This window comes from Pyrgilauda ruficollis, unplaced genomic scaffold (assembly GCF_017590135.1).
Source record: "Pyrgilauda ruficollis isolate IOZ18807 unplaced genomic scaffold, ASM1759013v1 scaffold12, whole genome shotgun sequence".
NCBI classification, from domain to species: Eukaryota; Metazoa; Chordata; class Aves; order Passeriformes; family Passeridae; genus Pyrgilauda; species Pyrgilauda ruficollis.
In genome coordinates, this window is record NW_024510321.1 from 12,016,505 (window position 1) to 12,033,380 (window position 16,876).

At 38.6% G+C, this 16,876-nt stretch overlaps 1 protein-coding gene across 1 annotated transcript in view; it reads left to right on the forward strand.

Annotated features, from left to right (window-relative positions):
- The window catches only part of NRP1 (neuropilin 1), a 113,537-nt gene extending 106,515 nt beyond the window's left edge, over positions 1 to 7,022 (forward strand). The window contains 4 exon segments of the mRNA XM_041486622.1: positions 270 to 363; positions 1,948 to 2,007; positions 3,256 to 3,513; positions 3,516 to 7,022. Of these exon segments, the coding sequence (XP_041342556.1) occupies positions 270 to 363; positions 1,948 to 2,007; positions 3,256 to 3,513; positions 3,516 to 3,556 (453 nt within the window). The 3' untranslated portion in view covers positions 3,557 to 7,022.
- The last annotated feature ends 9,854 nt before the right edge of the window (positions 7,023 to 16,876 follow it).

Consider the following 16,876-nt stretch of genomic DNA (forward strand, 5'->3'; position numbering starts at 1 on the left):
TTAGAGGCCAAATAAATACTTTATATATCATTTATCATCAGTCACAAAAGTGCCTCTTTGCCACTGTTTTGCTGATGTGAAATCTTTCATAAAGTTGTGTCAGTACATAATTTACATTTACCTGTATAAGTTCATAAAAGCAATGCAGATTTTCAGGCCACAAATGTGTCATCAAGTGAAGATGTGTGTTAACAACTGATTAAGAAATCCTGACTGCTACAGTTGTATGCTACCATGAAAACAATGTGAACACTGTGTTGTTTTTCCAGGTGGTTATTGAGGGAGAAATTGGAAAAGGAACCGGAGGAATTGCTGTGGATGATATTAAAATTGACAATCACATAGCACAAGAGGATTGCCGAAGTAAGTGTGACTAGCAAGAACATAGAGAGTTCTCATCCAAAATATTGTTTATTTTGTTTTGATAACTGGTTTTATCTGTGAGAAAGGGATAATTATTAGATATGTTTCCACTGAAAATACCCTGATTCAGCCCATAGCTTTATTCATAGTAAGTGCCACTGGTGTCACCTTGGTATGGCAGCAGTTTGGATCAGAATTGGCATCCTACTGACATGGGTCACAGCATATTCACAATTTCATGTCTCTCCCTGTACTTCATATTGCTTCCCTCTTTAAATTTCTCTGCGTTTCCTGTGGCAGGACCCTGTTTTACCTAATGCAAAAAATCCAATTTTATTTCTTTGCCTTTTTTAGATAACTTATTATGAAGCCTTCTTAATATTTTTAAAGGGCCATTTTAAAAAATGGCTTACCCTTACAGGATAAGCACATAGGGTGAAAAGGCCCCTGCTGTGTCATCTGCTGTCCTGTTATTCTGGGTTTGCTGTGGCTCATTTGCTGTAGTCATCAGCTCCCAGACATGTGGGACACAAAGCAATGTTAGGACATGGCCTTTCCCATCTCTGAGCCAGGCTATTCCTGAGATGCTCTTTGAGCCCTTTTATTCCTGGCCAGTCTCGAGTTATTCCAGTCACTGCTGATCACATGCACATTGCATACTGCACGTAATTTGGCAGCAGCAGCCCCAGATAAACACAAGCAACAGAACACTGTCCTTCATAGCTGAGATAAAGCAATTACTTTTATATAAAAGAGGGAATAGAAATGAGAGCTCTTAGCATTAAGAAGATAAATCTATTCTGTGTGAGTTAACAATACAACTAAGACCAATAATAGAGGGTGCTCCTCACCTATTGTAGCTAATTACCTTTAGAGGGTAACATGACAGTCTTCAGCTACCTGGTAATTTCACTGCAGGATGAGGAAACAATCTCTTCTTACCACGTGGACCAACTCCTGGGGTTTATCAAATGCCACCAGAGTGGCAGCTGGCAGGAAAGGGAGGCAGGACACACTGCTTAGTCCTCCTGCAGTGTCCCCAGTGCCAAGAGAGGTCTTGAGACCACAGTGTCTGCATTTAATTGACTCCAGCATGAGAAAGGAAAACAACTTCTTTCCTACCTCTGTGTTTTGGTTGTTCAAACCAAATGTTGAGCAAAAATTTCTGCCTGAGGGAGCTAAACCCAAAAGCTCAGTCTGAAATCCAAACACAAGTGGTCTCGCTGCAGCCAGTGAAACGATTCTTGTGATTAACTATGCCTATGCTGATGAAGTGTTATGGAATTGGGCTCCAAAATTGTAAATACAGTGAACGAGATGCTAATTCATCACACTGATTTCTCTTTCCCAGGCATGGAAAACCCCTGCTGATGTCTACAACTGTGCCAAGACTGGGCGGAGGGGAGTTTTTTAATCTTTCTTTTTTCTCCATTAATTTTCAGAGCCCATTATAATGAACAGCTCTGTCAAGCTGCCATAATGATGCTCTGACACAGGAAAATCTGCTATACCATTATTGCCAGCATGATAGTCAATCAGTGTTTGTAACCCTAATAATCAATGTCAATTCTTTTGCTTCATTAGAATCAACTGATGTGGAGAATGAAATAGATGAAGAAGAAGACCCAGAAAGTAATCAAACAGGTAAAATTTGTGTTATTTCTTAAAAGGGAATGAATTTTAATGTGTATTTTAATGTGAATTTTTGCATTCTATTTATTTATTTATAGATTTGTTCTCTAACTGCATACTGTATTAAGGTGTTATGATTTTTCTGGATGAGATGATAAGAAGACTTACATTTATTTGAAGGTTGTAATAGTTTTATTCTTCCATGTCATATGGACTTATGCCCTTTTTATTATTTTGTCCTATCCCAAACATTTCAAATTTCATATAGCTAATTTGTTAATTATATTCATATATGTGCAAGCACATTATAGCCCCCAATATTTTGTTACCTAGAAGGTTTGTCCACTGCTGAAGAAAGCACTATCATTATATCTTACAATTTATGACTTGCATTATGCCTCAGTAACTAGGCTCAAAACTCTTCAGGTTAAATGTTTCACAGACCTGGCTGAAAATGCCATTTTATGACCAGTCTAGCAAAGCATTATCATTTCCAATGATGATAACGGTAAATGGATCATTAAGTGGATCATAATTGTCATATTGTTCCAATAATAAAATATATTTGCATTTTTCAGGCAATGAGCTTAATTTTTTTCTGTTACAGTCAACAGGATTGCTATAATTGATTTCAGTGAAAGAGAGTGGGTTTGTTCAAAAAGACTTTTTGGCTTTTCCAGCAACAGTTACAGGGTTTGCTGCTTTTGGATCATTTTCATAAACTAAAGAAGTTGAGAGAAAACATTCTGATACCCAGTGAATATTTTACACAAGAGGGCAGAGTGCTCTTTTGTCTCAGTTCTGCCACTATTTGCACTTCAAGATCCAATCCTAAAGTCATTGAAGTAGAAATGAAATGGCTGGATATTCCCAACCAATGTCTAAGGCTCTAACCTCTCACACTGAGCTGAGTAGGATTTGATTAACATTTTTGAGCTATATACTGCAACATGGCAAAACATAATTAAAAGACCTCCTTATTCACTCCCAAGACTCCCACTTAATGCAAGGCAGAACCACAGCTCTACTAACAGGCAGGAGATTTAAAGATTGGAGAACAGTCTGGAAAAAATCCACAGCTATTTGGGCCACGTTACAGTCTTCAGTTATTTATGACCACCTTGCAGAAGCTAGGTTTTAAAATTATGTAAAAAACTTATGTTAATAAAATCAATGGTCTTCTCAAAATTTCCAATTCATTAAACAAAGTTCTCACTAGGATCAGTTCTGAAAATTTTGCAATTCTTTATTCAATTTCAGGGTTTACACCTCCGTACCGTAGCACAGGTGAAGACTATGATGACAACATCTCCAGGAAGCCAGGCAATGTCCTGAAGACCCTAGATCCAATCCTCATTACCATCATAGCCATGAGTGCACTCGGGGTGCTTTTAGGAGCCATCTGTGGAGTTGTGCTGTACTGTGCCTGTTGGCACAATGGGATGTCGGAGAGGAACTTGTCTGCACTGGAGAATTATAACTTTGAACTGGTCGATGGTGTAAAACTGAAAAAAGATAAACTAAACACACAGAATTCATACTCAGAAGCATGAAGGCGTAAAGCAACTGGAGACGTCAGAGAATCGGGATGGAAGGACATAGCTCGGTCGTGCTGGGGAACTGTTGATCTCTTACTGTACAGGCTGAAAAGTGCATTGATGACACTGAGCCAAGCTTTTCTCAGGAGCTTCAATGAGTGTGTAACCGATGAACATGGACAACAATCTGTGTTAACAACCTGAATCATGTACAGTCTGCTTCTTCTGTTGGTTTTATTTGAAATAATCGAATGCTGGTGTTGAGACCAAGTATGATTGACTTATAATTCATTTTGTCTTTCTTTCTCTCCCTCTCTTTTGTTTTCCGTTAATGGATAATTTTGTTTTTACTGTGCAAAATCCAAGATGCTGTCACAAAATGTATTCAGTGGGGTCCTTTGGATGGACATGCTGTCTGTAGCTCAGTGCCCAGAAAATATTGGAGTAACAGCAATTTAGTGGACTTCTGCACCTGTATTTGTGTATAATTGCTCGTGTTGTGCATAGGCAAAGAAGGGTTAGGATGTTTTTGAAAGTACTGCTGCATCAGTACCGATATAGCGTGTCAGCTCTGTTTACGAAGCAATACTGTCAAATTTTATTGATGTTTTTCAGTGTTGTACTGAATTTTGTGCTTGTGAACTCCATAAAAGAGTACGTGCCATCATCAGACACAACTGGTAACCAAGTGTACTGCCTAAAAACTAAACAAAAAAAGTCCTTGGCACTGGCTAGTGTATGTCCTCTCAAGTGCCTTTTTGTTTGTACTGCTTCTCATTGTGTTAACATTAACTACAGCTTCTCTGCAGTTACGCCCTTGTCTTTAATCATATTCTGATGGCTCACTGACTAAAAGAAAAGTATATTTTAGTGTAAGAAAACAGCCTCAGCCAAGGCAAGGGCTAATCAGATTTGACAACCTGGCTTGATTGTTCTGCTTTCTGTATTTCAACTTCATGTCTCTTGACCCTTTTGTATAAAGCTGCAATATCCCCTTTTATTGTTCTTTCATATAGAATGTATTTTCAAATGTAAAATCTCTCTCCCTTTCTCTTCTCTTTCCCTCTCTCTTTGTCTCTCTGAGTAGGTTTCATAAGCATTTGCCATTGCCAAGGAAAGAAAACTTCAGCTTTAACTTGCTGGTAATGGCAAAGGATTTTATTAGAGTTTGTGTTAAAAAAATAAGGGAAAATTCTTAACTTTATCCTCCAAAGTCGAACTTTGGGTTTCTTCTTAACAGCATAAAGTGACAGTATCTTTTTTCCTGATGTCATGAAACATGTCTTTTATCCTGAACAGCTTGCCTGTTAATTACACTGGGGAAAATGCTTCCCTCACAGAAAAGATTGCCTTTAAAACAAGAAACTTTCCTCCTCTTGCCCCTACCTGAACTCTTAGTTCTGCTCTCTCCGTAACCATGTATTTTCATGCTAATCAATGCTAATTGGGCTTAGGAGTATGTACTGAGGGCAGAATGAAATCCCACAATGTATGTAGGGTATGTTCTTACCATCATGTTATATCCAATTGGCATTTCATACCAGGAGGTTTCTGTTTGACCACAAGTGCAGGCAGTGACCAATGCAGTGAACTGAGTACTCTAAGCCGTCGGGAGAATGTGCTTGACAATGATGGGGAATTTTTTAAATATTTTAAGGCAAATACTATTGGTCAAATAATATTCAACAGCCTATGCAGCTGGTCCAACAGGGTAAAAAGAAACAAGAGCATGTTTCCCACAGGGGTCTTACAAGGCAGTGAGAGAGCAGAGGGGTCACTCCCCTCCTGCAGGTGCAAGGGGAGCCCCTGGGTTTCTGCAGTGACCTGCACACAGCGCAGCCATAAATGGGGGGCAGCATCAGCCTCCCCTGGGTACCCACCAACCAGCAGAGAAAACCAGTGCAAACATGGGGAAAGGAACATCCTGCCAAGTGCTGAACTCATGATTTTCCTCATTGAAATTCCTGAGTAGAGTCAGGGAAGTGATTGGGACTGAGTTAGTCTTTTTCCAAAATTGCTTTTGTAGAAGAGCAATAAAATATCCTGTCCAGGATTAGGATTAAAGAAGGGCTAATTCAGCCTTGAATTACTCGGAGCAAAAGAATCCACCCCTGTCTATACACCAAATGCTTTGAAGTGTATAATTTCACCAGTATGAACTATAAAATAGAAAAATATGTAGAAAATCCACGAGTAACCCAGAAATGGAAGAAAAGGGAGGGAGACAGTAGGTGAAAATGACGTTTGAAGTAAAAAATATTTTAAAGGAAGACCCAATAGAAAAAAAGCATGAAAAGTTGCTACTTCAGAGGAGTGGTAAAGGCAATGACTATCCTGAAAACCCAAACACCCACTTCAGGTCATCAAACCTTAGATTGATGGAAGAGCTACCTCCCCAGACTCTCAACTTTGGGTCCCCCAAAGGGTGAGACAGTGCACCTAAGGCCTGACAGTTTTGCCTAAAAGTTAGTCCATGAGATGTCCCAAGCGACAGACTCAGAGGTAGAATTTGTCAGAGGTAGAATTTTCATTGGTTTCTAACACTGTAATTTGACCATAATGGCATTGCAGCAGCTAGTTAATTAACCCAAAGAAGAAAAGGATTTTTCAAAACTATTTTCAGCAGACCACCACTGTGTGAGTCAGGAATTAAGGGTCTATTCTCCTTAGCTGAAAACCTTCTAGTCCACTAACTTGACGAAGAGTTACATGCTTATATTGCCTTGAAGAGAAAATCCCATTGAGGAGCCCAAATGCAAAACCTTTTGAAATATTCCCACTGATTTCAATAGATTCCAGACCAGCTCTGTGTCTTGATCTATTTGAACAGAAAAGCTGGTATTTGGTAGGTTTTTTCCTTCTTTTAACATACAGAGAATAGTGAACCTAAAAAAAATTTATCTCCTTTGTGGTCTTCAGACATTACTATGATAATGAGGATCTAGCACTGAAGATTTGATTTCTCTGAAGGTAATAGAATTAAAGTTGCCCTTCAATAAAGGAAAAATGATACTGCAACTTTACATTGAAAAGTATCTTGCACTGATAAATATATTTAAAAAAATTATATGTTTATAAAGTTATTAATTTGTAAAGGCAGTGTTACAAAATGTTCAGTTTATATTGTTTTAGATTGTTTCATAATTTTTAAAGTGTAAAATAACATATTTTTTTCTTTATTGAAAAACTATAAAAATCTTCTGTAGTAAAATGATTTCATTTTACTGGTATATTATTGCTTCATGTTTTGTACCATCATAAAACTTTGTGCAAATTTTTTTTACAGAAATTTTTATTTTCTATGACAATATGACACTTGTAAATTGTTGTTTCAAAATGAACAGCGAAGCCTTAACTTTAAATGACATTTGTATTCTCAGACACTGAGTAGCATAAAAAAATCACATAGAACTGAACTGTAACTTAAATTTCCAAACTATGACTACTACATTCCAAAGAAACAGTTGAATTAAACATTTTCATAAAATATCCCTTAGCTGATGTATTTTATTATACTAGAATGGATTGGTATTATTAAATGGATGGTGTTATTTAGCATCTTGCCACAAGCACAGTGTTTCAATCACAATTGTATTTGTCAGTAGGCAGCTCCAACAGACAAACCTTGGTGGGTTTGTTCATTGTTTAGGATAGAGGCATTCACCTTTGCCTACCCATTCTCTTTCCTTGCTGGAAGTCAGTCCCACAGCCTGCTTTTTGGCCAAACAGCTGGAACTGAAGAGGACAAATTTGCCACCACTGCCCCTTGCCACGGGCCACCCAACGTAACACCCTGTGCAGGTGTTACACCCTCCTTGGGCAGGGGTGAGATTTACTGCCAAGTACTGCCCATTTTTGATGTGTTACTCCACGAAGCCTCTGCTCCTGCGGTAAGGTTTGCACCAATAAACTCTCTGAAAATTTCCAGGGGGGTCATCTGGACTTACTCAACCATGGCCAAATTTCCCAAGGCAGAGCACAAGTTGATGACTGGAGCAAATGCAACCAAGATGGTCTGTTGAGCCTGGTTTGGCATCAGTTGGGTGCCAAAATCACCTGTGGAACACATGGTCATGTGCAGAGAGACCTTGACAAAGCTTGCATCCAGATCAGAAGCTTTATATTTAATGTTTCCTGTCTTATGCAATGCTTACCTATTTTGTTTCCTTTTAATACTCAGCACTCTGCACATTAAAGTTTGACAAATCTTTTCTTTACATTGCACACATGAACAAAGCACAGACTGTCAGTGTGTCATTAGGTGCAGTATAAACATTTTACTTCAGCTACTTTACTACTCATGGGAAAAATGCCGTACTTATTACCATGTACTTGATCATTGTTAACACTTGAAAAGAATGTATTGAATCTTGTCTCCTCAAGGGAGCAGCGTCATGTGTACCTGTTTAAAACATGAGATGGAACTCCAGCAAGCACCTGAGCAAAATCTCTGCTCAGAGTAGGGATTACTCCCAAAAGGTGGTTGTGAAAGTTGCTGTCCATAAACCATTATACCCAAATTCATTAGAGGTGTACTTCATGGCACTCTGTGTGCTTCTGTGGTAACCAGCCACAATTAATGGCAATGAAATTGATCAGTGAAAAAGGGAAATCTATAAAGGGAATCTGTTGAGGATGAAGCTCAAGAAAGACAGACAAGTATTTAAAGTTAAGAAATTTCTCTTTGTTTCATTCAGGGATGTGTCTAGAAGCTTACTAGTGCTTGGCACTAAACCTTCAGTTCTCCACACTAAATGGGCTGCACAAAGCAAGAACAAAAATGGTTCAATGTGATCTGAATTACTTTTCAGAATATAACTTGTAAACTTGAAGAAAAAAAGCAGATGGAAATAACAGATGGGCCAGCTACAGACAAACAGTGCCAGAAGTGCACAGCTATGAGGGTCATGGTCTGTAAGAGGGGTCTTTGGTAGGTAGTAAAGGCAAACCCCTTTATTATTTCTCCAATCAAATGTACCACTCCACATCCAGCAGCCACATAGCCAGCCCCATTTCCTTTCCTTTTGGCAGGACATAAAATTGTTCAGCAAAAGGCAGGTGCAGAGGAGAGGGTGGGGGCAGCACTGCTGGCATTGCGTGAAGCCCGTGAGCAGCATGGAAATGACAGCCGTGCCCACCTGTGCCACCTGCCCTCTGGAGGGAAGCTCCCAGTCCTGGTGGAGATGAAGCCCCTCCAGCCTCAGAACCTACCTTTTATGAGGCATTTGAAGACCTGACAGGTGCAAGATAATGCAGCCATAATTTTGACCCTCACAAGTCTTTTCATATGTACAATTAGTCCGTTCCTAAGTCGATTCTTCTAAGCCACTTTGCCAAATTCAAATGTCAAAGTTCAGTTGGATTTTCAGATTGTAGCATCTGGACATTTCATCCCAGAAGTAATTCCTGTCCCATTCCTTAATTGTCCTGTCCTTTGCAATACATTATGCCTAACAGCATATTGGTTCAAGCAACATTAATTTATTAGAGCTTTAATTTCATATTTTAGATCATTTTATGCCTCAAGTCACCCATAACCACAATTTTATCTACAAATGTCTGTTAAATTATAACAGAGTATGTCTGACTTTTTCTTCTTCTTCTTTTTTTTTTTTTTTTTTTGCCATCTGATATGTTGTATGGCTGTTTTATTTGCTGATTAGTCCCCCTGTAGTCCCTAATTGCTTTTCCACAGTAGGTCAGTTCTCTATATACATTTCCATTCTCATAGCTACACACAATCAAGCTCTAATCTTATCACCTCAGGACTGATGGTGTCTCAACGTTTATAACTGAAAATCTCATTAAAAAATCTTCTGGCATTTTTCACAGATGGATGGAGTCTTATCATGTGTCCAAACCTAATTCCATCTTCAATAATCATATTCTCCTATTTAAATTTACATTGTTTTTGCTCATCTCTCAGACACTTGATTCATGTCCCTGTCATCGTACTGCATCACTGTGCACCGTGCGCTGTATTTTATTACAGATGGTTGTGTTCCATAATGGGTGAGGTGGGTCTGAATTGAAAAAGGAATTGCAGTCTTACTGAAGCACTGTTAGTACCAGAGAGAGATGTCAGGTGTTTCTCTCAAGGGTAGAAGGTGAGAACAAGGTTTGGCAAGGTTTGGCAGGTGCTGGCAAACATGGCAAAGACTGAGGGATCCAGTGTTGAGAGTCTGGAGCATAAAGGGCTTGCCTGAGGAAACAAGTACTTCTGGTGACAGGAGCTACTAAGAGAATTACCAGGAAACTCCCTTCATTTTGATTACTTCATTTTCCCTGACAGAATAAAAAAAATCAACCTCACAATTCTAAGAAAAAATATCTGCAAAATAAAAATGTCTCTGGCATCCGCCAGGCACTTTTTAAATCCACAGGTATGGAAGAAGGGAGCAGGGGTACCAACCCATCTGTTAGCTGAACCTAAATGGCAGATTACTTAACTCAGAGAGGCAACAGGTGTGGGTGTGTCCTTGAAGATCCAGGCAGCTGTAACACTGGCATTCTTCATGCACCATTTTCATCTTGAAATCTCTTCACCTTTATTCCCTTTCCTCTGCAACATGTTGGCTTATTCCACTTTTTTCAAACTACATTGCCTGGGCTGAACTACTGGCTTGTGTGGTCTTCTACTATCAGTGTATTTTTCTGTAGTGCAATTTATGCTTCCTTCACTGCTCAAATACTTTCATAACATTTCTCTATGCATTACTAAGGAATGAATAGCAGGAAATAAACCACCCAATGCTACACATACTGTGTGTCAGAAGAGAGAAGAACCCACTTTGTCCAACACCTCTTCTTCCACATCCCTGCCAGAGATGTGTACTCTATGTCAGAGACTCAGACACTACATCTTTAATAAATAATCTACCTTTCAGGGAGACTCAATGCTTTCAACATCATGCCTGATATCTTTGCATTAATTAATTATTGATATCAATATTCTTACTAAATATTTACTTACTAGCTTTATAACTGTGAGCATACCAGAGTGGGTCAGTGGGTCACTCTCATTTTGCCTTTTGAGACTACTAAGTAGATCATCTAAGTGTTTCATCTTTCTCTACTTTTAACTTGCTGATCTATGTTTCTCATAACTCTATCATCAAGAAAAACAAAACAAACAACACCAAAGAAAGATAGCTCTATCTGACTTCATCCAACATGACTGAAAACAATCCACTAAATATGTGAAGAAATAGAAATTTATTTTTACTTTAAAATGTGTTTTTGTGGAATGAAGAGGAAAGTCACCAGACTGGTTGAAGGTAGTATTTGAGATGTCTGTGAAGCAGTAAGGGGACTGCTACTGAAACCTTCTGAAAATTAACCTGTAACATCTGGAAAGGGTTAACAAGTCTGTCAAGTGGTGAGAACACAGGGATATCACAGCAGGCAAGTATTGGTTTTACCCCAAGCATGACTGACAAAATGGAAGAAAAGCAGGAAAATACTTAGTATTAAGAGTAAATCAGAAAGGATTTATTTATTTAAGGATTCTTATTCTTCATTCTATTAGTTTCTCTTTCAATCAGTCTTCAGAAGATGTGAGGCAAAACAAGGAACTGACTGAACTACAACTTGGTTCACCTACAGCTCCCATGGACTAATCCATGTCCTAGAGTTACCACGTGTTGCATACAGGTAAAACCTTACAAAGGGGAGGTTGTAAAATCATGGCTCAGGCCTGTTACTTTGGCTGAGCAGAAAAAGACTGTGGGAAAAGGACTCAGCTGAATTAGAGGCAGAAAAACAAGTTATGTAACTATTGCGTGTTCCCATCATGGTGTATGGTGGTTGGTTGAATTATGTTTGTTATGATTTAAAATTGCGTAGCTGGTGACCATCCAATTGCTTTTAAAGGGCAGGTTTTTGGAATAAAGGGCTCTCCTTTGCACCTTCCTGGGGACCCTGTGTCACTTCAGACCCCCTCCTCACAACCATGCACCTCTGAGACTGAGGCAAGGAGAAGTTGGTACCATGACTCTTCCTGTGCAAGATCACAGACCCTCAACACCTTTGCATGGTCTCCAAACAGTAATATGCAGGAAGTGATACCACTTCATATTCATAATCTGCATTTCAAATGCAGTTTTCATGCCCTACACCACATTATCTTCTTTTCACATTTCTTTGGCCTCTCTTCTTCTTAAGATGAGGGCTGCCAATTAAGCCACATTTCCCCAGGCTCTGTCTTATATGGTGCAGGGCACCCCAGCTCCCATTTTTAGCAGCTTGGGAAGCCCAGTGTGGGACCAGATCTCCCATTCTCCCAGCTAATGCTGCTCTGCTGACCCAGCCTCTCCTGGCTTGATGGTTGTTTTACATCACTATCCTGTTTGTAAGAGGAGGTCACTGAAAGTTCACCTGAGATCCGGACTCTTATTTCACTGCCATAGTCTCTAGGTGACTAAGGATCATCTTTGCTACTTTTAACAAGTCTTTTCACAATCTATACCCTTTTCTTCATGCGTACTGAGGTCTTAAATTGGTCAACTTAAAGCCATATATCTTGATAAAGTGGCTGAATTACTGCTGCTGAATGGGAGGCCATTATCTACAATTAGTTTATGGCTCTTAATAGCCATTATTGCAAAAGATGGATTTCTCCATAGGGTAAGTGTCTTACCAAAGATCCTGTTAGTAGTCCTGCTTATGAAAACCTAAATCGTAGCTGCTTTCTGGAAAAGATCAGGTTGCTCTCCAAGTGAAATAAACCATTACCATCTTATTACTATGGGTAATAAATAGGTTATATGCATTATAATAATCATTATAACCTAATATGAGGACTATTTGGCTCTCTGTGCTGTGTACTGTATTCAAATGCATGTAGCACTAGATAGACAGACTGAAAAAATGCTGTGAGGATGTCACCATATGGTTTAAGAGAAAAATACCAAACATCTCCCAACTAGAAGCTGTAGTAACTTGCCTCAGAGTAGCAGCTTTTCTTTCTGTGTTTACAGAAGTATGGTGGTTAGAAGAGTTAGAATGTGTGCCTGTCAATTCATTGGGGAAAACTACGGATTTATGAATCTCCTTGAGGAAGTGCCTCCTGATGAAGGACACGAAGGAGCAGAGAGTAGAGGCAGAGTAGATGGGGTCATGAACTTCATTTTACATCTCATCATGAGTAATAGTGCTAAACTGATAGTCAGTCAGATCTCTCATTTTCTTTAATTTAACGCTATACTTCTTGCTCCTTGCATTACTGACCCCCCATTACAACTGAACCATGTGTTTTATTACAATCCTAAGCACTGCTTTAAATGCACGAGAAGATTTCACTGCTTTTTATACTGAACAGTTATATGTGGTAAGTTTTGTTCTTTTCACATGAAGAACCAATTCAGAGCTAACAGCTTGTATAATTTTAATCAAGTCTCATTTCACACAGGCTGTGAACTTTAATATAGATTACTGCTTCTTCTAGGTCTCAAATACAGCGTACAGTTCAACACAAGCCTGACCTTTGTGGTTTCATATGGGCACATACTTGCTAAAGTCACTTCATTAGATATCAATGGCAATAGAGCTTTCATCCTTGTTGCCAACTTTCTTCAGAGCTGCTGCTGATTAACAATATATACATTTTAACCAATGTCACATTGTTTGTGCATTAAATATAGAAAGCACACATATGTACATATCTGCTGAGGTGCAGCCATGGTTCTACATCAGAAAGTGAAGGAACACTAAAAGCACTAGAATGGAGTGTTTGCCTAAAAGTAAAGGTGTGTGCAGTTATTTAATATCTGAAGGTTTTACTCAGGCTTGTGGATTCCTTCTGATGGTGTAATGCATTTAGAAATGCAAAGAGCTTCTCTACAAGCAGAAATACTTTTCATATGTAGAAATACTTTCTTTCTGCTCTTTTAGTTCATAACTCAGATTTGAGAAAGTCTTTAATGTTTGGCAAATACTTTGCTCTATAATTTTATGCATATAATATTCTTTGAGATAAATGAATTTGTATTTAATTTGTGTTTATATTGTGATAGACACTAGAGGATCACAGTTCATGGTCCTGTAAAGCTAAGAAATATTCAAATATACAGAAAATGTGCTTTCCAACCTCACAGAGAGGAGCTGTAATGGCTGCTGTGACCACAGCTGATTCTGACCACAGTGTTTTCATCAAGCACCTTTATTTCCTGCTCTGTCTCTTGTATTTTCCAGAGCAGTTACTGGATTTTAGGATCAATATATCAAAAGCATGGGATGCTAAGAAAAAATGCTGTCAATTAGTCTTCCAGAGCAGCATCCAGCTTGTCTATCATTGGCTATGTTGGATATCATGTCCAAAGTGTGAGTTACATTCACTGTTTCAAACACCTACCTGTTGGGGTGAATTTTCCTTTTACAGCCCAGTTTCTCTTGTCTGTACAGTAGCTTGAATTAATAATTTGAATTTAAGGGCCTATATTTTAGATGGATAAAATTAAATGAAAAAAACACTCCTAATAATTTCTAATTACATGCAAACTAGTTGTGGCTTTGTTTGGTTATACCAAGGACAAGGATCTGAACTGCTTTGACTGATTTTTACCTTGTTTACCTTATTTTATAGCTTGTTTTGACATCTGGAAGCATTGTTCACTTGCTAGTCAGTGAGCAGAAGCAAAATTTCACCACTTAGTCCATGGTAAGAGTCTCAAAACCCACTGGCTCAGGTTTGGTAGTGGATGCAAATATGTAGTTTGAAGTTAGGTAGAACAGTGGATCCTTCATCACTGTGTCAGCCACTGCTACCTCCAGATTTATGATACGCCTTGAAGAAGAAGAAGCTTTATCCTACCCTCATACTTAGGTAGCCTTGGGTCCAGTCATGTCGTTATTCAAAGTCTAGAACTAAGAATTCTACCTGGTTTTTTTATAGGCCTGCTAAATTTGCTTCCTAAATTGGTTTTGCTCTGGCTCTACAAGGTAATTATAGTGTTTCCTACAGTGCTGCAGTTCAGACCCATAGTCACCTACCTCACAATCATCTATTCATTTTCTCACTTCTTTTTGGGTTTTGGTTTTGTTCTGATCTATGTGTGCAACTTCACATAAAGCTGAGGGTTTTCTTCTTAGAGATTTGCTCTACCTAGTTTCATTCTCTTGTGACTCTGTGAATAAAAAGCATCTATTTCAGAGGTGCAGCTCTTAGTTCTCTCCAGGAAGTCTCAAAGTTCTGAAGCTTACAGCTTTATTTTATAACTTCACACACATTTCTAACCATTACTTTAGATGGTTTGTTAAGTATTTTTCTCAGCAACAAGGATACTTATGTCCATGACAGGCAGCATGAGGATGACCCAAAATCATAGACTGCTTTTAATACAGAAGAAGGCTTAGTGAGTATATTAATGAAACCTGACAGAACCCTGAAATGAGCTGGAAGAAACTATCATCAGAAGTGTTAGTAAGAATTATTACTGTTATTATTATTGACACCACTGTGCTTGCAGCAAAACTCCAGTTCTTTTCTGATTGTTTTTTACTAGGAAAAATCATATTTCTTATCTGAACATATATTTTAACAAAAGGGCCATGACATGTCTTCTTTCTTTTTGCATTTATGCGGGCAAACAGGACAGGTCCCAGTAGATGCCATATGAATCACCATATTGAAAAAGCTTGTTCTGATGTTTTGGTGCTTGGCACACTAAAGAAACACAGGTATTTGTCTTAGTTTCACGTTACTTTGCAATATATTTGCAAATCTCTATGGTTCATATAATAGTCACTTCCAAGCACAATTTCTGTTTGTCCATCCTCACTGTGCAGAATGAAGATAAAGGTTTTCTGAGTCTCTCTTCAATCATTCTAAAAAACACACTTTTTTTCTTTTATGATTATTGTCTCAGCTTGGTGCATGTTCTAAAACAAATATGAGTGTGTACAGGAGACATCTGTGATCTCTGAGGTGCATATGTTATCACATGTCTGAAGATATTGTGCAAACAATATGTGCAGACTATAGAGAAATGGAAAACGGCTAGTCATTTCCAAGCCCTTTAAATTGGAGTAATCAGACATCCCCAAATCTGCTGAGCTCTGTTGAAGCTGGAGAAAGTACAGAGCAATCAAAATGTCACTGCTCTTCCTGCTAATGGCGCTGCCAGACCCAGTTTGACAGGCCTTACTCAAGTAAAGCAGCACAGAAAGTCAGATGGAGCTTTTTTGGAGAAATGTTCAGGGCTACTGCTCACTCTTGCCACCTGAAAAACAATGTCAGTGTCTTAGAGGACTACTAGCAGAGAAGTAGTAATTGCCGTAGTAAAAAAGACTGTAGAAGAAATTGAAAATGCAAAGTTAATGCTAACCCATTGGAAAAGCAGAGAAAACTGGTCATTAGCAATTCACACAGGGTTTCAAATATGAAATAATCATTATAACTGTTTGCACAGATCACAGCTTCAGCCTTTTATCATAACAGCTTAGCTATATCTCCTAGCACTGAATCTATTTTTACATTCAGTGCCAAATATTTGTTGACTTTACTGTATGAAAACCAGGGTCTGTAAATTTGTAATGTACATTAAGAACATAATAATCCCCCAGACAGCAAGTTTCAAACAACTCCTGATGCTAACAAATATACAAAGCCACTTTTTACATCATTCTCTAAGGTTAGTAGCTCCTCATTCCTCAAGCAGTTGAAATAACTTCTGCTCCCTAGACATGCTGTTGGGTGCATGACTGCAGCAGATATGGGCTCACTTCAGGCACGTAGCTCACAGAACTCATTAAACATCCAATTTAACTGCTCTGAATTACAGTTTGTGAGAGCTTATTTCTCTCAATAGAAAAGGAACTTTAGAAGACAAGTCTCATCTTCTCCTCTCCCCCAAATCAGTTCCAGTGCTCAACTCCTGCTGTAAATTATTATTCAGTGCAAGCCAAAGTCTCGAGAACTTGCTGGCCTGTTTGCTATTGGCAAGCATATCACAATCATTCAGCAGTTTTTCAGGTTTTTTTAAACTCTTCTGCTCTTTATTTCACTGGAAAGGATAAAAACAGAGGAGGCTGATTAACATGGGCATAGGATCTCTCCAAGATTTTTGACCCAAGAATGTGGTAGCCATCATGTGCAAGAATACTTTAAAATAGATCTGTAAGGTTTGGCATCATCTCAATATAGCAAACACAACAAAACTGTATGACTGTAAAATCTGTTTGATGGCCATTGGTAGTGACAGGATTTGTCTTTTTAAGTTCCATCTCATCTCTAGAGTAATTGAACTCTATTTGCACCATAGTTCAGATCTTAGAAGCTTGAATTCCACCTTCCAATAAATCATTATCCTTTGATTGCAAAGACTTCACTCTTTTCCAAACACTGA